Here is a 21,264-nt window from a genome sequence, read left to right on the forward strand (position 1 = left end):
ATGTTAAACTTAACTTCACCTCCTTTGTCTTATGTTATTCTTGGGGCTTACATTAATGTTGGAAGTTTAAAATACTTCTATTTCACATTAAGTGTAATATTTTACATTATAATCATTATGGCCAACATATCATTGACTATGGTTATCTGTGTGAACAGAAGCTTACATGAACCTGTGTACATGTTTCTGTGCAGCCTGTTTGTAAATGAGCTGTATGGTAGTACAGGGCTGTTTCCATTCCTCCTGATTCAGATCCTCTCTGATGTTCACACTGTTTCTGGTCCTTTGTGCTTCCTGCAGATTTTCTCTTTGTATACGTATGCAAACAATGAATTTTGTAATTTAGCTGTCATGTCTTATGACAGATACCTCGCTGTCTGTTGGCCTTTACAATATAAATCCATAATGACGTATAACAAGGTGTTTTTCTTAGTAATTTTTGGATGGTTGTACCCATTTATTTGTATTCTTACTGGCTTATCTTTAACCCTCCGTCTGACACTGTGTGGAAACACCATTGATAGTTTGTATTGTCGTAACTATCTGATTGTTAAGTTGGCGTGTTCAGATACAAATGTGAATAATATTTATGGACTTTTTGTCACTGTTGTCACCATCCTAGTCCCTCTGCTTCCAATCCTCTACTCCTACCTGAAAATACTCAGAATTTGTTTTTCTGGCTCCAAACAGATGAGGCGTAAAGCTGTCAGTACCTGCACACCTCACCTGGCCTCCCTCCTAAACTTTTCTTTAGGGTGTTCATTTGAAATACTTCAGAGCAGGTTTGATATGACCAGTGTGCCCAGTGTGGTGCGAATCTTCCTGTCTCTGTATTTTCTCATCATTCAACCTGTTTTCACTCCAATCATGTATGGAATACAAATGTCCAAAATAAGAAAAGCCTATAAACATACCTTCTGTATTAAAATGTTTAGTGTTCACAGGCAGCTGATGTCAAGAAAAAAAGTCTTTGGTTGTGGTGATATTTTAAAAATACATTTTACCGCCATGAAATGATTCAATATGTACAGAAATATAACTCCTGGAAATAATTTAAATAATAAGACTTCAGCATTATAGAAAAAAGACTGAACCCACTGACTGCTCTGTTTTGTTTTGTGTTTAATCCCAAAATACATAAGAAACCGACTGCAACAGTGTAACAGGCAGCACACAAGACATTGCTCATTGTCTTTATTTAACCCTCAAATATCAGCTCATTTTATCAAGATGTCGCTTAATTGCAAAAAGTGCTCCGCCGTTTTCAGAGATGTCCGTTGCCATTGGCTATCGAGGCTCGCTATACCCGGAGAGAACAACCGACTCCCGGCACAGCCTTTTCAAACCCACGCTGGCTTTCACCGCTGAGTGGAAGTTAAACACAGATATAACTCACTCAGATGATCTCTAACGGCTGATGTTTGGCTTATTTCAGTGTTTCATTTGTTCCTGATCAAATCGGTTTGGCTGAAATTAAGTTAGGAAGTTAAGCATCATAACTGGATAGTTTTATTCAACATTAATGTCTCACTAGAGAGCTGTTATTATATTTCAAAATTAATCATTCGCTCAGCTGTATTCCTTGATGTTGAAATGTGTTTTAACAGCTGCTTTTCCACAGCTGTGCTTCACATTGGTTGCTAGGCAACATGAGCTATGCTGAGGCGAGGGCAGGCTGATATGAAGGCCAGTATGAGAGAATATTTTTTACCCAAAGAATAAAATGACAAATGTTTAAAAGTAAACTCCAGGAAATTAAATAATAAACATTGCCTGAAGCAAATAAAATACAAATAAATCAATAAATACATTAGACATTAGAAATTCCCAGACTAACTTAACTTTTCAGTCACAGAAGGAAAATAAGTTTATCTTATCCTTGTACAGTAAAGGTCATCATGTCCTGATCTGAGCCATGAGGATGAGCCACAAACACAAACATGATCTGAGAAAGCCAAGTCTAAACCACGGCTGCCTCCATCTGTTTTTGAATTGATAAAGTGTCACTACAGAAAGGGTTTTGTTAGTGAAGAACAGGGGGCTCTCTCTGTGGAGACAAGCAGAGCCACACAGGCCTGTTTTTCCTGGCAGAGGGCCTCCGCATGTACATGTGTGATAAATTCTGACGCTTTAAAACATTAAATGTCTTAATTTTTTAATTAAAATGTTTCAGGTGTCTTCCTTCACAAATAAAAAACATGCTCTGACACTAGACCATCTAATATCACAGCCGCTCACTTCTGGCCTTTCCGGTCTTCGTGGGCTGCGAAGGACCCGGTCAGGGGCGGGGTGGCCATAGGGAGGTTCGGGAGGTTTCCCGAACGGCTGGTCGTTTCCAGGCCGGATCGGCCGGTGATCAGAATTTTTTTTTTAACCCAATTAAGCACAGCAGCGCTTGGGGCTACAAACACAACAGCCCAGCAGTTAATTTTGTTGATGAAATATTTTCGTCATAGTTTTCGTCAACGACCCTTTTTTCATGACGAAAACGAGATAACTAAATAAAAACTACCTAAAAGGATAAAAACGATAACGAAATTAACTGACACTTTCGTCAATGAGTGAAAACGAGACAAAAATGCTTGGCAGGGACGAAATCCAATCAGAACTGATTTAATTTTGTGACAGGACCGACAAGTTAGGAAAACATCCAATCAAACGCACAGATGCACAAACTAGCCTGTGATTGGTCGTTCCTTCCGATAGAACTAAGTTATGTAAACTGTCAGCAGGGAGAAAGAGAAGAGCCGATGTATGGACACATTTGACGTTGTGACAAACAAAACGATGTGTAAACCATGTGGGGCAAATATCTCGGGTAAAAACACGACAAATCTTAAACGACATCTGCAAACCAGTCACCCAGATCTCCATGCAAAGGTCAGATTTTAATGTCATGCAGGGTAAAGTGTTTTTCCCAGTTTGTGTTTAGAGAAAATCTCCACACCGCGGTGGATTAGCCTTTATAATCTTAGTCCTGAACACTGCCCTGTACCTTTCAGAGCGTCCTGCTGTAAAACGCTCGGATTATCTCAGTAAGGTGGTGTTAATGATCAGGTGTGTGGAAGCAGGTGAAACACTAGTGTTAATATTAATAATATTCCATAACTTTTAATAAATGTTTAATTTTGTGTAAGTGTGTATAATGACTAATTCAAGGGAACTGAAGAAAAAACATTTACATTTTACACCCTTTATATTTTAGTCGACTAAATTAACTGTAGATTTAGTCGACTATGTTCTTACGATAATTTGGCGACTAAATCTAAAACTATTCAGATGACTAAATTATGACTAAAACGAAATCAAAATTTGTTGTCAAAATTAACACTGCAGCCCAGCCAGCACACCATCAGGAGAGGTGAAGGGCGAGACACCAGCTAAGGGGGGGTTGATGATCTTTTTCCCCCTTTTGCTGCTCCGTTGTACAATCAGATAAAAGGCCTCTCCAAACCAAGCTCCTGGGCTGAATTTCAACCCCAGCCCGCCCCTGGACCCGGTCTACATAGGCAGTGTCCTTCGAAGGATGTGGCCCCTGAATTTGGACACAGCTGATGTGACAAAGAACAGGAGGAAAGGAACTCAGAGAACTGAAACAAAGGATTAGATAGAAAGTGAACAACAACAAGCCTGAGAATAGAAACAATGAAACCAACCGAGAACTACCAGAAAAGACAAAAATTCAAAACTGCAAAAACACAATAAACCAGGAATCAAATGGTAACATTAACAATAGAAATAGAAAAATAAAAGTCCTAAAACTAAAAACACGGGGTCATAAAGCCAGGACCATGACATTAAGATCCAAGCAAAACATATATTAACTAGAAACAGATTAAGGAGGGTGACACAGGCTGACAGGTTTTCTTTTTTAATAGAGACACGATAAAGCTAGCAATAGCTAACTATGTGTGGAGTTGGTTACCAACTAAATGTATTGTAATTGCTCACAAAAACATACCTTTGTTTTTTTCCTTCCTCTAATCTCCTCCTTTTCCTCTTCTCTGACCCAGAGGGACAGATCCTTTCTGTCACATTTCTCTTTTGTAGCTTCATCCACAAATGACCAGAACTGATGGACCATCAGGTCACCAGTACTGATGCAGATGCCTGCTAAAGGTACCTGAATGCACACTTGTCATATTACAAGTTGTGTTGTGTGTTGTTTGAAAAAATGCACTACCTAGTGAACAAACAAGTATTGGCAGGCTCGACGGACGAGTAAGAGAATAGACGCATGTATGTGAGTGCTGCTGTCAGTAATAAAGTCGACGTCATGTTATTACCACGGTCGTCTCCTTATGATCACTAGAAACACTACATTGGCGACGAGGAGTAAATTTGGATGCATAGCGTGTCAGCGCCGATGCTCCTTTAAGGAAGGAAAGGGTAGGAAGCTATAACCTCCCAGAAGCTAAGCTACGCTAACAACAATAGCAACAGACCTCTACGCACCAGGCAAGCATGGCGCACATGACTGCTCTCCTATTCTTAGACACAGAAACTGATCCTGGCTCTGTTGGACCGCGCTGGAATAAATGGCTGCAAAGGTTTGAAAATTATACCACTGCCATGAACATCTTCTAGCAGTGATGATGCTTATGTTTTCGTGGTTGATGCTGATAAAGTTTCTGAGCTACCAGAATCAGAATCAGAATCAGAACCACAGACTCTGATCAAAATAAATGGCACCAGTATGTCAGTTCTGATAGACACAGGAGCCTCAGCCAACTGTCTAAGCGACACAAGTTTCGAAAAGTTAACACCACGTCCACAATTGTATTCAACTGAAACAAAGATTTATCCTTTTCGCTCCACTTCTCCACTCCCAGTGAGAGGAATTTTCAAGTGTTGTGTGGAAAAAGGACACAAGAAGGCTATGTACACGTTCTTTGTAATTAAAGGTGATGGCTTCAACATTCTGAGCTACAAAACTTCAACAGCACTGGGATTAATCAACGTGGTCACAGCAGTGGCAGCTAAAGCACAGTGTCGTACTGTTGCTGATGAGCTGGTGGAGAGTCATCCAGATTTGTTCCAAGGGATTGGAAAATTGAAAGATTTTCAGGTGAAGCTTCATATAAATCCTGACGTTAAACCTTCATGCCAGCCACATCGACGTGTGCCCTTCCACATACGCGAAAAAGTGGAGGATGAACTTAAGAAACTACAGGAGGACGACATCATTGAAGATGTAACTGATCCCACACCTTGGGTTTCACGATCGTCACACCGCCTAAACCTAAAGATCCCGAAAAAGTGAGGATCTGCGTTGATATGCGTCAGGCTAATAGTGTTGTAGTACTCGAGATCGGTCTTGGTCTCGAGACCGCTTTTTGATGGTCTTGGTCTTGTCATGGGCTCGGACATTGCGGACTCTGGATTTTATTTCAAGACCAGTCAAGACCACAGCTCTGGAAATATCACTAAATTGCCAGAATATTGTCCAATTTATTTGGTAACATCTTTGCTTTTATTGGATACAAAACGTACTGATTCAAATCCAACAAAGATTGCGCTCCTCTGCCTCTCAAAGGAGCGCACCTCGCAGACTCCGGCCCGGCTAGGTCGCCGCTATTATCGCTGCTTACGCCTGTATCATTTCACCGCAGTTTGCAATCTACCACAGAGCACGGACAGTTTCATTCACAATGTGTACGTTTGATCTCACTATGGTCACGCGTGTGCTGCATAAATCAAAATAACAACCGGCATGAACACGAAGAGAAGTAAGAGGGAAAATGAAGATCAAAGGAAGATTTCAGGCTTCCGATTCAACAAAAAAATCCCAGCATGAAAGGTAAATACCAACCTTCATGTATTTTGATACACAAACTAAAAATTTAATCCAAATTTTAGGGCTGCAATAATTCTTGGAGTAACTCAATTTGATTATTAAAAATCCTCACACAAATTTGTTGCTTTGATGTTTCATTTCAGCTCTGCAGCTCAGGTGTCTCCGTGTAAGCGGAGCATTTCCTCCACATTAGTTCTCCGTCGCTGTAACGGATTTCTGTCATTTGGAAAAAACAAAACAAAAATGACCCTTTAACACGAGTGGATTGCTGAGATGTTTTTCCACACCCCCACTTCTCTGTGCTGTGAGTGCGCATGTTTGAATGTTTGAGTGTTGTGCAGAGGATGTCAGCTGTAGCCACCAGAACAGACCTATAACCACAGTGTACTGGGGAAAGGGGGGCTGCCATTAGCACTAACAATCATTCGGTGCCCCCCCACCCCCTTCAGTACAGAGGGGATCCGTCAAAATGTCTTTTATCAACCACCTGATCAACAACATGAAGCAAAGAGAACTTTGTAGCTGCTCCATCCACCCTGTTTGTTTCACACAGAGTAACATCTGCAGTACAGAAGTTAAAATATGCTGATGAATTGTTAAAATGAAAAATTATTTCTTATCCAATTACTTGATTAATTGACAGAGTAATCAATTGAATACTTGATTATTAAAATAATTGATAGTTGCAGCCCTACTTGTATTCAGAAAGCCATAGTCAAACATTAGTTTTCAGCACCAGTAGAGCTATGAGAGGCCTTCAAGAATAATATAACTACAGTTCCCAACAAGATGATGTCACTTCCTATTGTTGCATTAAAAACGTGATAGTTTATGCTCACAACATGGTGGCTGATATTCAAATGTAGGAAATGCTATTAGCAGCTGATTGTTAAAAAATCTGGATTATGTTTTTGTTGTGTATGTTTTTATGTGATTTCTGCAAACACAGTGGAAGGAAACGGCACTCTGGGACACATTAAATGCTTGATATATAAATGTAACTTTTCTGGATTATGTGCAAAAATTATCACTCTATCGATCTAATAAGGCCTGATTTAGAGTTCTGCATTGATCCTTTGTGTATAACTGAAAATCCTCTCTGAACCAAACCTGACATGCACCTCGAGAAATGTAACTACATGTCCAAAAACACTGATTAATTCAATTCAATTCAATTTTATTTATATAGCCGTCAATTCACAACAAACAGTTGCCTCAAGGTGCTTTGTATTGTAAGATAAAGACCCTACAATAATACAGAGAAAACCCAACAGTCAAAAACGACCCCCTATGAGGAGCAATTGGCGACAGTGGGAAGGAAAAACTCCCTTTAACAGGAAGAAACCTCCAGCAGAACCAGGCTCAGGGAGGGGGGGTCATCTGCCGCGACCGGTTGGGCTGAGGGGAGAGAAAAGACATGCTGTGGAAGAGAGCCAGAGATTAATAACAATTAATGATTAAATGCAGAGTGGAGTATAAACAAAGTAAATAAGGTGAATGAAAAGAAACAGTCTTTTGTGGAAACCCCCCAGCAGCCTAGGCCTATAGCAGCATAACTAAGGGATGGTTCAGGGTCACCTGATCCAGCCCTAACTATAAGCTTGATCATAAAGGAAAGTTTTAAGCCTAATCTTAAAAATAGAGAGGGTGTCTGTCTCCTGAATCCAAGCTGAGGAGAAGGATTTTAAATTCTATTCTAGATATAACAGGGAGCCAATGAGGAGAATCCAATATGGGAGAAATCTGCTCTCTCTTTCTAGTCCCTGTCAGTACTCTAGCTGCAGCATTTTGGATCAGCTGAAGGCTTTTCAGGGAGCTTTTAAGACAGCCTGATAATAATGAATTACAATAGTCCAGCCTAGAAGTAATAAATGCATGAATTAGCTTTTCAGCATCAGTCTGAGAAAGGATGTTTTTAATTTTAGAAATATTGCGCAAATGCAAAAAAGCGGTCCTACATATTTGTTTATTTACTGCTTTCCAGTTAGATCTTAGGCCCCATCACTCAATTAACAAGCAGGAGCAGCATTTAGCTGTTAGCATTAGCTTACTAATTAGCATTAGTGTTAACACTAGGGTGAGAAATATTTCTTGCTAGAACCCTGAAGTTATCATGGCCACCACCAATGGTAACGGCAGAGAAGTAAGTAAGTTGTTTCTCCGCCATTAGTACATTGAGCTAGTGGTGGGCAGATCGATTCTAATATCGATAATATGGATGCCAACATTGGTAGTGGTATTGATCAATATCAGTGTAATGAGATCGATACTTTGGCTTCAGTTTCTCTCCTGTATGCAGTGCTGCGGTTTCGTCAAAGATGCAGACTGACTGTCTAAGTGTCGCTCCTGTCACAGCACAGAGCAGGCACACTTTGCTCCTCCCCTCCCCACAGTGTTTTGTTATACTGTCATGTGACACATAACATATTTTATTTGAAAAAAAAAAAGGATTTTGCTATGAAACATTTAAATCAAATTTAAATTTAAATTTGTAGAAAATTAGTGAATGAAGGGACATTCTTTATTAAATTTTTTTATTATACTTTCTGAATGATCCACCTGGAAAAAAGTTTGCATTTGTTCTTGAGTGATGATTTTGTACACTTAATTTATGAAAAAAAAAATCCAGACATCAATGTGTGGGGAAAATTGTTTTGTTAATGTTCTATTGTTTCAGAACAATAACTTTTATTTTGATAAAGTATTTTCTACTTACATATAAACTTTGCCCAATTCTATCCTGGGTTTTAACTAATTAATGATCCAAAGGAAAAAAATCTCAAACCAGTTAAACTTCATGGAAATTCTTCATAATTATTAAAAAGTATCGGTATCAGTATCGGTGATAATGGCCCTGTGTTTACTTGGCATAGGATCGATACCAAATCTTGAAGTATCGCACACAACTACATTGAGCAGCATACACGAGGACTGATTGACAGTGATAAGACCCTCCTCCTGGCTCTGATTGGTTGTTTTTGACAGGGAGTGGTTCAGGGAGGTGGAGGAGCTCCATTTTTTTCGCAGATTATCGGTCTCATACTGTCTGACATGGTGACAGTTTTAACAAATATGTAAAAAACAGATTTTTTATAAAAGTTACATACTGCAGCTTTAATCTGTATGAGATTAAAGGCTTTAGTTCTTACTGTCAATGAGTGTTTGCCATTTTTTCAGTTTTACACATTTAGCTATGTGGTTTTGAAAAAGCACCCATTTTTACAAAGATTGTTGTTTTAAAAACAACACAACTTTATGCATTGTTTATGAAAGGCAGAGAAAAGTTAAGACTATTGTGATGAACTATGAATAATTGTTTTATATTCTGTGATAAATGATGGAAGTCACCCAGGAGTATTAAATAAAGATGGTTATATTTATTTGAGCTGTGAGTGTTTAATATCAGGATGATTTTATGGGAATGTGGATCTTTCAGATCAATTTGAGAAGTGATTTTGATCATGTTTCACATTTTATTGGGTCATGTAGCATCAGGCACTGGTCTTGGTCTTGTCTCCGTCTCGCCCTCCCTCGGTCTTGGTCTCGACTGGTCTTGGACCCTAAAAGTCTTGGTCTTGTCTCGGGTCTCGATACACTCTGGTCTTGGTTTTGTCTCGGTCTCGGGTTAGGTGGTCTTGACTACAACACTACAGGCTAACACAGCCATTGAGAGAGAGCGCCATATGACCCCAACCATGGATGATGTGGTACATGAGTTAAATGGTGCAACAGTGTTTTCAAAGCTGGATTTAAGAGCTGGGTATCATCAGCTGAGCTACATCCGGACAGCAGATATATCACCACTTTCACCACTCATCTGGGGTTGAAACGCTATAAAACACTGAGTTTCGGCATTTCATCTGCCGCTGAAGTTTTCCAGAATGCCATCTGTCAGACCTTGCAAGGTCTCACTGGGGTGAAAAATCTCAGTGATGACATCATTGTCTACGGTGCGTCCCAGAGTGATCATGATAACAACCTCAGAGCTCTGTTTCAACGACTGAAGGAAAGTGGTCTCACACTCAGTCGTGAAAAGTGTGAATTCAATAAGTCCAGATTGGCGTTTTTTGGTTTCATTTTCTCTGCAGAAGTGGTTTCTGCAGATCCGAAGAAAGTTGCCGCTGTTCATCAAGCTCCCAACCCTACGACTCCCAGTGAAATCAAAAGCCTGCTTGGCATGGCCAACTACTGCTCCATATTCATCTAAGACTTCTCTTCTATCTCTGAACCACTGCCACAGCTCACCAGAAAAGACGTTTCTTGGGTGTGGGGTCCAGATCAGCAGACAGCTCTTCAAACATTAAAAGACAGCCTCACTAGTGACACTGTTATGTCCTACTTCTACCCAGGCTGTGATACAGAGTTGCTTGTGGATGCTAGTCCCGTTGAACTGGGTGCTATCCTATGTCAAAAAGATGAAAAAGGGGTGAAACACATAATAGCGTATGCCAGTCGTTCTCTTAGTGACGTTGAGAGGAGATACTCCCAGACTGAAAAAGAGGCACTCGCTATTGTCTGGAGCTGTGAACATTTTCACCTATACATATACAGACATCCCTTCACACTAGTGACAGGTCATAAAGCACTGGAAATCATATGGAACAATCCCAGGTCAAAACCACCAGCCAGGATTGAAAGATGGGGTCTGAGGCTTCAGCCCTACAACTTCAAGGTGGAATTCAGGAAGGGAGCCGACAACCCAGCTGATTATATATCTCGTCACCCAATTCCATCTCCAACAATTGAGAGTACACGTGCTGCGAAAGTAGCGGAAGAATATGTGAGCTTCATTGCAACTCATGCCACACCAAAAGCCATGACACACTCAAAAAATTGAAACAATTGCTTTAATTAAATTTATTTTGTCAACAGGTTCCACGAAAGTTTATTATGTTAGTTAAAAGCAAAAATGTTAAGGTAATCTAACTTTATGAACTTGTATTACATTAACACAATGTGAATTGTACCACCTAGATAAAATTACTTTTGTTTAACAAGAATTATTTAAGTTTATCCAATCAAATTTAGTTATGTTACATGGACATAAACAATATATTTACAGGCTACATATTTTACATTTGTCCTTCAAACATATATTGTATTCATAGCAGTAAAATAATAAATTTAAGTTCAATTAATTAAAATACGTTTCCATCCATCCATCCATCCATCCATTTTCTTCCGCTTATCCGGGGCCGGGTCGCGGGGGCAGAAGCCTAAGCAGAGAAGCCCAAGCTTCCCTCTCCCCAGCCACCTCCTCCAGCTCATCCGGAGGGACCCCAAGGCGTTCCCAGGCCAGCCGAGATACATAATCTCTCCAGCGTGTCCTGGGTCTACCACGGGGCCTCTTCCCGGTGGGACATGCCCGGAACACCTCACCCAGGAGGCGGCCAGGAGGCATCCTAATCAGATGCCCGAGCCACCTCAACTGGCTCCTTTCGATGTGGAGGAGCAGCGGCTCTACTCTGAGCCCCTCCCGGATGGCCGCACTCCTCACCTTATCTCTAAGGGAGAGGCCAGCCACCCTTCGAAGGAAACTCATTTCTGCCGCTTGTATTCGCGATCTTATTCTTTCGGTCACTACCCAAAGCTCGTGACCATAGGTGAGGGTAGGAACGTAGATCGACCGGTAAATCGAGAGCTTCGCTTTTACGCTAAGCTCCCTCTTCACCACGACGGACCGGTGCAGCATCCGCATCACTGCAGAAGCAGCCCCGATCCGCCTGTCGATCTCCCGTTCCCTTCGCCCATCACTCGTGAACAAGACCCCGAGATACTTAAACTCCTCCACTTGAGGCAAGAACTCGTTCCTGAGCCAGAGAGAGCACTCCGCCCTTTTCCGGCTGAGGACCATGGCCTCAGACTTAGAGGTGCTGATTCTCATGCCAGCCGCTTCACACTCGGCTGCGAACCGTTCCACTGCGAGCTGGAGGACCCCCCCTGATGAAGCCAACAGAACCGCATCATCTGCAAAAAGCAGAGATGAGACTCTGAGGCCACCAAGGAAGAAGCCTTCCGCCACCTGGCTACGCCTAGAAATTCTGTCCATAAAAATTATGAACAGAATCGGTGACAAAGGGCAGCCCTGACGGAGTCCAACACCCACAGGAACCGAATCCGACTTATTATCGGCTATACGGACCAAGCTCTCACTGTGGTTGTACAAGGACTGAATGGCCCGCAACAATGGGCCAGACACCCCATACTCCCGCAGAACCTCCCAAAGAACACCGCGAGGAACACGGTCGAATGCCTTCTCCAAGTCCACAAAGCACATGTAGACTGGTTGGGCCAACTCCCACGCACACTCGAATATCCTTGAGAGGATAAAGAGCTGGTCCAGCGTTCCACGACCAGGACGAAAACCGCATTGTTCCTCCTGAATCCGAGGTTCGACTAACGGACGCACCCTCCTTTCCAGCACCCTGGCATAGACCTTACCGGGGAGGCTGAGGAGTGTGATCCCCCGAAAGTTGGAGCACACCCTCCGGTCTCCCTTCTTAAAGATGGGGACCACCACCCCGGTCTGCCAATCCAATGGCACTGCCCCAGATCTCCACGCGATGTTGCAGAGGCGTGTCAACCAAGACAGCCCTACAACATCCAGAGCCTTCAGGAACTCAGGGCGAATCTCGTCCACCCCAGGGGCTCTGCCACCAAGGAGTTGTTTAACTACCTCAGTGACCTCACCCCCAGTGATGGTCAAGTCATCCCCCTCATCCCCAGACTCTGCTTCCACTACAGAAGGCGTGTCAGTGGGATTCAGAAGGTCCTCGAAGTATTCCTTCCACCGTCCGACTATAGCCTCAGTTGAAGTCAGCAGCACCCCCCCCGCACTATAAAAATACGTTTCCATCCAATTTATTTTATACTAATTAGTTTGACCTAATTCTAGTTTGTCAACAGGTTCCACATAAATGAATTTCATACAACCAACATATTTTGTTATTTCCTTTATTCACTAATATTAATTTAACATTTTGCTGCCACTTGGTCCAAAATATAACCCTTAGCAGACATTAGGGTGCAGCGGTTCGACACCAACAGTTGTAAACAACATTTATGCATTCCAACAATAGAACAGGCTTTGTACAGGCAGTTCTCTTTTTTGTAACAACATAATAATCTAACCATATCAACCATAACAACACATGTTGTCAACTTTCATTTTAATATTGTGGAGGGACTATCTTGAAATGTAATTATGTTACCAAACATGTCAACTTGTGTTGCAGCATTGTTACCCAATATTAACAATTATAAACCACCTTGATGCAGCATAAACAAATGTAACATCCTACAAAACATCCAATTTGCCAATACTATTATATAACAATATAAGAAGCTTGTAGTTCTTTTTTTTTTGGAGACAGCATAATGGTCAAACTATAACAACACACATGCTTTAATTTAGTAGTGTGGAAGGGAAAAAAAATTGTATAAACTTTTTCTTTTTACCAGAGCATTCAAATCAATGTTTGGTTCATTCAAACAGTTTGTTCTTGAGCATCTGTACCTTGGGTGAAAGTTTGACAGCATCCAGTTGAAGGAAGAGCTTTTGAAGTACTTCAAAGAAGTACCTCAGTTCCTTAGGATAACTGAGGTTCATTGCATATATTGCACCCATTAAGAGTGCACATGCAGAGGCGACGTCTCCCAGGTCATGTAGAACTTCAACACCCTCAATGACAATTCCAACATCAGCTGGAGGAGTGGTGGCATCACCTCCCTCGACTTTGATGATGTAGATGCCCAGGGTAAGCTGCTCAAGGCCTCTCTCTACAGCCGTACCATCCGTATCCTTTACATAGGGGAGAAAGAAAAGACAATCAATCTATGAAATCACAGATTTTGTAGAATTCCAAAGAACAACTTTTGCCTTTCAGGTTTCCTTTGAATGAAAACAGCATGATACTTCAAAAAGTGCTATTTGTGTAAAAATAAGATAAAGCAGCGCTGAGTGATTCCATCAAAATTTTAGAGTGGTTAGCATGAATCTGTCAACTGAGTTATTTCATCTAATATAGATATCTTAGTGTTGGCAGTCGTTATAAAACAATGAAGCACTAACGAAGCCACACCCAAGGCACCAACATCAGTGGTCTTGGGAACACCCCCACAGAGATTAAAATTGATTTATTATAGGTAGAAAATAAACTTAAAATTACAAACCAGGTATTCTTTGAAGAGGATGTTCGGGTCTTCGTTGAGGTAGATACAAAGCGCCCTCAGGATGCACTCCCTCCTCTTTTCAATACTTTCATTCTAAAGAGAGAAAAAAACACAGAAATATTATTCTGACTGTTAACTTGTCAGCATACTTGTCAAAACTGACTAGTCAACATCAGTTTATAATTCCATATTGTTCACTACCAATAGCAAAACATACCTGTGTGATTGGGATCAAAATCCTGCTAATGTTAGTCCCTGCAAAGCCTCCTTTCTTCTTGAACACTTTGATGAGCTGGGCAGTGTGTTGGTCAAGCTGTGCATGGAACCTTAAGACAAGGGGTGCAGTAGTGATCCTCACAAATTATGCTTCCACCTGAAAACATAATGTCCACAAAACCATAAAACATTTAACATTTAAAACAGAAATACTCTCACAAGAATGTACAAAAAAACAGGCTGTGCTGCAATACAATAGCATTTCCCGTGTTATTTTTACATAAAATGATTAACATTCCCGTGTAACTGGAAGCCATAACAACTCTCTCCCCTGACCTCCCTGTCTCTACACTGTCACTATCCATTAAAGCATAATTGAAAAAAATTGTTGACTATAGCTGATTTAAAAAGCATTTCATACCTCTGCCACAGTGAACAGTCCTGGCCATCTGATCTTGAACTCTGCCATCATGGGCCTGTCTCTGACAACCTCCTGCCTTCTGTATGCGAACGTCTTAGCCATCTTTTCTTTGATAACTTTATCATTATGTCTCTTCTTGACCTCAGATAACAACGCCAATCTTTCCCCTTCAAGGCTGTCCTGGGTCTCTCCAGCAGAATAGGGAGGACAAAAATTTACTTCGGCTTTCCTCGGTTTTTTGACATCGTAGGCAGGCTGACATCTATCTGCAGGTTTGTGCTTGAGGGAATTGATGCTCAGTTCTGGGCACCCCAACTTTCTAAGTTTTATCCTGTAGTTTGCCATCTTATACTTAAGGCTTATTTTCCAGCCGTAGAAACCACTGAAGGATCCCTGTTCTCTCAAACATGGATGTGCTTTGATCAAAGCTTCAGCAACAGATTCAATTTCCAAGTTTGAGGGATATGCCTTGAACTTGATTTCCTGAGCCAGACTTTCCAAGATGTCTGATTTAAGTTTATGACCGGGTGTCAGAAGAACTCCATTTGATATGAAGTCCTGGTTTGCACTTCGAAGTTGCATCTCTACGTCATATGAAAACTTTGGAATTTGGAATTCTGTCGGCCAATGTGATGATCGAGGAGATTCTGAATCAGAGGAGAGTATTATTGTGTCAGAAGATGAGAACGATGCTTCTTCTCCACTCTGATTCATGCTGCCTTGGCTGAGGTCTAGAGCATCTGACAAGTGAATGATTTTCACTGTGCTCTTGTCTTGAATGTCACAAATTTGGTTAAGGTTAACAAACTCGTTGTCAAAGTCACTGTCCATGTACTGGAGTCTAATGTCCCCCTCTATATCAAACTGACGTTTGATCTCATTTGTAAGATCCTCAACAGATGCTGGCAAGCCTGATTCTATGGTAAGTTTTTCAGCATTGTTGGAACCAAGGATAATCCGCAGTTTTACTGGTGCAGCCATCACCCAAATGCGTCAGTCTGGAGAAGATGAAAACGCACATATAAAGTAATTAAATATGTATAGATTAAAAGCATTCAAATTAGAAAGAAACCAACTGACAACAAACAAAAAAAACAAACAAAAGACCCACAAAGAATGTATTGGTAAAGGAAACTCAATTTATAGAATGGTTTTAAGAAAGAAAAGTCTGACTGTTAACATACCAAGGGCAAGCTTAGCAGTGCCGTCTACACCACATCAATGAGTTAGGAAACAGCTGTCACACCCAGGATCTGAAATTCATCACGTTTAAAGGATCCATAAATTAATGTAATACAAAATAAAACACACATTCAGATTGAGGGCAAGAAAATTAATCAGTCACCTGATAAATGTTTCTTAAAATAAAAATTCTGGCAATTCAATTCACAGTAATTAAAGTAGCTTGTTGTGATCATACCTGTTATACAGTGCAATGAGCAGGCAGGTGGAAGCAAGAATCAGGACTCACTCAAATCAAATCAGGACCTGAAAAATTGCAACAGGATATTACAAAAAGAGAGAAAGAGAAAAAAATATATAAACAGGTTCACAGATTAATCGTTAGTGTGCTATGTACAGGGTCCTACAACAGATATTTCCTTTAAATCTACTTCCATGTCAGTCCACAACCTGGCTTTCATGCATTCAATTCAATGAAAAAATATAACAAAACAACACTTTACAGATTTGGCTAAAAGCACCCCGAAAGATTTTATAGTGTACATAAAATTATTATTATTATTATTATTGTGCACTTGTTCGCTGCTCTCTGAAACACAAATACTTTGGAAATATAGAAGTGTTGTATCACAAACACAAAATTTAATCTTGGTCAATATGAAATTACCGTATTTTTCGGACTATACGTCGCTCCGGAGTATAGGTCGCACCAGCCAAAAAATGCATAATAAAGAAAAAAAAAACATATATAAGTCGCACTGGACTATAAGTCGCACTTTTTTTTGTGGGGGGGGGTTATTTGATAGAATCCGAGACCCAGAGCAGAAATTCCATCTTGAAAGGCAATTTAAAATAATAATGCATTAAAGAACAGGGCGAACACGGTTATGCCTACGTTATGCTAACGTAACACATTCAGCTACATGACGCACAACGAACAGAGTACGTGTCTGGTATGTTAACGTAACATTAACAGTTATTCAGATAACCATAGCATAAAGAACATGCTAACAAGTTAACCAAACCATCAATCCATTGAATTCTTCATCCTCGGTGTCACTTCTAAACAACTCCGCACACTCCGTACGTAGACGAAGCGCCGCTTCCTCTTCTGTGTCGCTTTCGTCAGACTTGTCGTCAGCTGCAGTTCCAATTATTCCAGCCTTTCTGAATCCCAACAGGATGGTTTGGTTGTCACTGAAGCCCATGTTTTCTTGATCCATCCAATGACTTCCAGGAAAGTTGGGTGGCGCATTCTCCCAGTTGCCGTTAAGCTGTGCTCTCCATCCACCATCCACTGCGCCCACAGGTTACGCAAGACTGCCTTAAAGCTGCAGTTCACGGAGATGTCAAGTGGCTGGAGTATTTTGGTTCATGTGTTATAAATTTCACATATAAGTCGCTCCGGAGTATAGGTCGCACCCCCAGCCAAACTATGAAAAAAAGTGCGACTTATACTCCGGAAAATACGGTACTACAACAGGTATGGATGAAAAATGTCCTCTTACCTCTCTCAAGTCGGAAAATGAATACCGTTAGCACTTAGCAACTTCACTGCATGCTTAATCGCCAAAAAGCAGTGAAAAAGAGAGAGTTTGCACATGCGTAGTCTGAAGCACTTCAATCCTCTTCTTACTGCCACCTTCCGGGTGTAGCAAGTATTGCAATCATACTTCATTTTAATTAAATGGTTTGTGATTAACCAGCACGTAATTATTTTGTACTCACAACGAAAGACAAAATTACATGGACTTTATTAGAAAAAAATATTTCAACTTAACAAAGACATGTATTTTAAGTAAACTGAAAACATCAAAATAATATAAAGTGCACAACCCACCTATTTCACTTTTTTGAGTGCACTTGCAGAGACACTCAAAGACTCCATTCTTCAAGAAGTCAGTACTCACATTAGAGACAGTACGTGGCATAAAATTGAAAAATCACATCATGTGAACATCATGAAACACTTCCGTTGTGTCAGTAGTGAACTGACAACATCACCAGCATCTGACGTCATTCTGCGTGGGACAAGGATAGTTAATCCCACCACTCTGCAGGAAAGAGTTGTCCAGCTCGCCCATGAAGGACAAGGGGATCGTGAAAATAAAAGCACTGCTCAGATCCAAAGTTTGGTTTCCAGGCATTGACTGCAAAGCAGAAGCAGCAGTACGTGGATACCTTGCATGCCAGGCTGCTACCCCCTCCATCCAGAAAGACTATTTAGGTTTCCATCACCACAGGATAACACCACTATGGCCACAAGCTAATGCTACAGCTGAAAGATTCATCTGCACCCTAGGCAAAGTGCTATGGGTGGCAGACACACAAGGAACTCCCTGGAAACAGCAGTTGAACATTTTCCTACGAGAGTATCCACACCCCACAGCACAACGGAAAGATCACCTGCTGAACTCCTATTTCGACGTGCAATGAATACAAAGATTCCATCATTCAATAGCACACCAAAAGGATGTTCAGATTCGGCTGTGAGAGCAAGAGACGCCAAGGCCAAAGCCAGAATGAAGTCTCATGCCGACAAGAGCCTTCATGTCACTCCACACACTCTGGCTCTTGGTGATACAGTGTTACATCGACAACCCAAGCGCAATAAGCTTACTACGCCATATGATGTCAGACCATATACAGTGACAAGAATCAAGGGTTCTGCGATCACAGCTTCCAGAGATGGACAATCCATCACAAGGAATTCTTCATTCTTCAAAAGCATTGCGCCACAGGTGGGTGCTCCATCAGGCCACGATGATGTTTGCAGTCAGCCTGACAACGCTCCAATGAGGAATAGTCCATCGAGGTATCCCAATAGGAGTAACAGACGCCCACCTGCATATTTAAAGGACTTTACTTGATATGTGTGTATTGATGTTATGTGGATGATGTTCTAACCACTAAATTTCAGTGCAGGTAAAGAGACATGACATTGAATCCCTGAATCGTCCTGTTGATTCTCCTGTTTCCAAGTGTTCTGATGTTTTTTCTGTTCTTGGAGCGTGTCAATATATGTGTCATTATGTTTAGACCCTGACTATTAATTCTGTTTGTGGAGATGGTCAAATTTATTCTTATGTTGATTCAAAATTTTAGCAGGACTGGAGTTGCTGGTAAAGTAAATGTTTTTTTGTTTAAAGCACATACCACATATCCACATTGTGTGTGTGTGTGTGTGTGTGTGTGTGTGTGTGTGTGTGTGTGTGTGTGTGTGTGTGTGTGTATGCGATTGTGGGTGCTTTACATATGGAAATTTACAAGAGCAGTGTTTGGGGTAGGGAAGGTGTCTTATCTTATTACGGCAGGATGAGGAGGACAATGGCTCAGAGCTTTTTTTTGACCAGTAAGTGTCTAAAGTTTTACAAAAATTTGTTTTGTGTTTGTGGGAGTGGGGGTAATTGTTTGGGAGGAGGTTGTAAGTTGTGTATCAGAGAAAGACTATTGAGAGGATTTTTTTTTTTTTTTATTGATGAAAAAAGGTACCTTTAAAGGTACCTTTTTTCATCTATTCTGGTCGTGTGATCATTTACAGGCTGTTTGGAAAGATATTCATTCTGTAACTTAAGATATTTTGGGTACACATTTTGTATTGACTATTTTGTTTTACCTTTTAAATGTTACCTCTACTCATTTGGATCTACACTCTAAATCTTTGTTCACAATTCTTCGATTTCTTGCTAATAAGTGTATTCTGTTACGATGGACTGCTCCACATGTCCTTACAGTAAACATGTGGATTACTCAGATTTCTGTCATCTTTCCTTTGGAAAAGCTGACCTATGATCTCAACCACAAATCAGACATATTTGTGAAACTCTGGGGACCACTTGAGTCTTTCCTACTTAACCCTTAAGACGTCATGGTCCTGGGCCAGTGGCCCAGTGTTTTTGAGTTCCCTTTTGTTTAGCTCTGTTTTGTTGTATTTTTCAGGTTGTTTCTGAGTGTTCCTTTTAGTTGAGATCCTCAGTTTGTTATGGTTAGGTGTTACTTAGTTAGTTATATGTTTTTCTAGTTTCCCTTTGTTCCGGTCTTGTGTTTCCAGTGTTTTGTGTCAGGTCTGCATCTGTTTCCTTGAGTCACTTCCTAGTTTTTTTTTTTTTTGTTTTTTTTTTTTACATTCTTGTGTTCCCTGTGCTTTGTGTTTAGTTTTGCTTCCCTCTGTCATTAGGTTCATTTGCTTCACCTGTTGTTCCCTGTTTCCACTCTCCCTGATTTTCCTTGTGTGTATTTAAGCCCTTAGTTTTCCTCTATTCTTTGTTCGGGTCCTCGTCTTTTCTTCTACGTGGACGTCTGCTGTGTGTTTTGTTTTCGAGATTTGAGTTTTCAGGTTTCTAGTTTTGGGTTTGATATTTCGAGTTCTTTGTGTAAAAAGCCTTAACAATAAAATCTATGCACAAGGTCTGCTCTCGTCATGTCCTGCACTGGGGTCCTCCCTGCTTTGCCTGCACCAGCCCTGACATAAGGTTGTTGTCCTCCTTTCTTTTTTGTCTGCTTTGGACTTAAAATGGATGTGAGGTGATTCAGACTGGAGGAGGAAACTAAATGCATCTTTATTCTTATTCATGCATAGTTCTATTATTCTTATTCTTATTTTATTTTTGTTTATTATTCAGTTATTTATTTTTCTTCCTTTGTTGCTTCTGCTTGTTTTGTTCTTCCTTTTGTGTGTATGAAGCAGCACTGGGTTTTTTGGGGGGTTCCCCCCTCTGTTTTTTGGTTTTCTGTGTCATTTGTAAACTGATTTAAAATCAATTAAAAAAATAAAACAATAAATCCTCTTTTAAAACACATTTCTTCTCTTTGGCTTTTAACTAAGTGTGAGATGTTGGCTCTTATTGTTTATTGTTTTAACTGTGGTGTTATTTTATTTTTGGCTCATTGTTTTTGTTGCTGTAACCATGTGTATCTATTTAATATTACATTTTGTTTTATATGTATTTTAAACTTGTTTACTTTTACTTGTGTGCAGTACTTTAGCCAATGGCATTGATTTTAAAGTGCTTTGTAAATACAGTTGAGTATATTGTAAGGTAAAGACCTACAATAATATGGAGAAGACCCAACAGTCAAAATAACCCCCTATAAGCAAGCACTTGGTGGCAGTGGGAAGGAAAAACTCCCTTTTAATGGGATGAAACCTTCAGAAGAACCAGGCTCCTGGAGGAAAATGAAGGTTGGAGATTGGTCTATAATTACCTTAGACAGCTGGGTTGTGTGATGGCTTTTTAAATAATGGTTTAATTACTCCTACCTTCTACCTGTGGTACATAGCCAACAAATAAAGACAGATTGATCATATTTAAAATTGAAGCATCAATAATCGGAAAGACTTCTTTGAGCTGTCTTGTAGTAATGGGCCTAAAAAACACGTTGATTGATTGAAGGAAGTAACTATTGATGGTAACTCAGAAAAATCAATCAGAGAGAGGTTAAACAAATACCAGCCATGCTGAAAACAGCCGAACAT

The 21,264-nt window shown here is 40.5% G+C and overlaps 1 protein-coding gene across 1 annotated transcript; it reads left to right on the forward strand.

Moving 5' to 3' along the window:
- Positions 1–5,263, forward strand: LOC115790137 (olfactory receptor 10A3-like). Its single transcript, XM_030743811.1, has 2 exons — positions 1–919; positions 4,833–5,263. The coding sequence occupies exons 1-2, from the start codon at positions 1–3 to the stop codon at positions 5,261–5,263; spliced, it is 1,350 nt and encodes a 449-aa protein (XP_030599671.1).
- Positions 5,264–21,264: the final 16,001 nt, after the last annotated feature.

Source organism: Archocentrus centrarchus, chromosome 13 (genome assembly GCF_007364275.1).
Source record: "Archocentrus centrarchus isolate MPI-CPG fArcCen1 chromosome 13, fArcCen1, whole genome shotgun sequence".
Classification (NCBI taxonomy): domain Eukaryota; kingdom Metazoa; phylum Chordata; class Actinopteri; order Cichliformes; family Cichlidae; genus Archocentrus; species Archocentrus centrarchus.

Coding starts and splice junctions, on each gene's coding strand:
- LOC115790137 (XM_030743811.1), top strand. CDS start 1: ATGTTAAACTTAACTTCACCTCCTTTGTCTTATGTTATTCTTGGGGCT. Junction 920..4,832: donor AGCCTATAAACATACCTTCT/GTATTAAAATGT, acceptor CTCCACTCCCAG/TGAGAGGAATTTTCAAGTGT.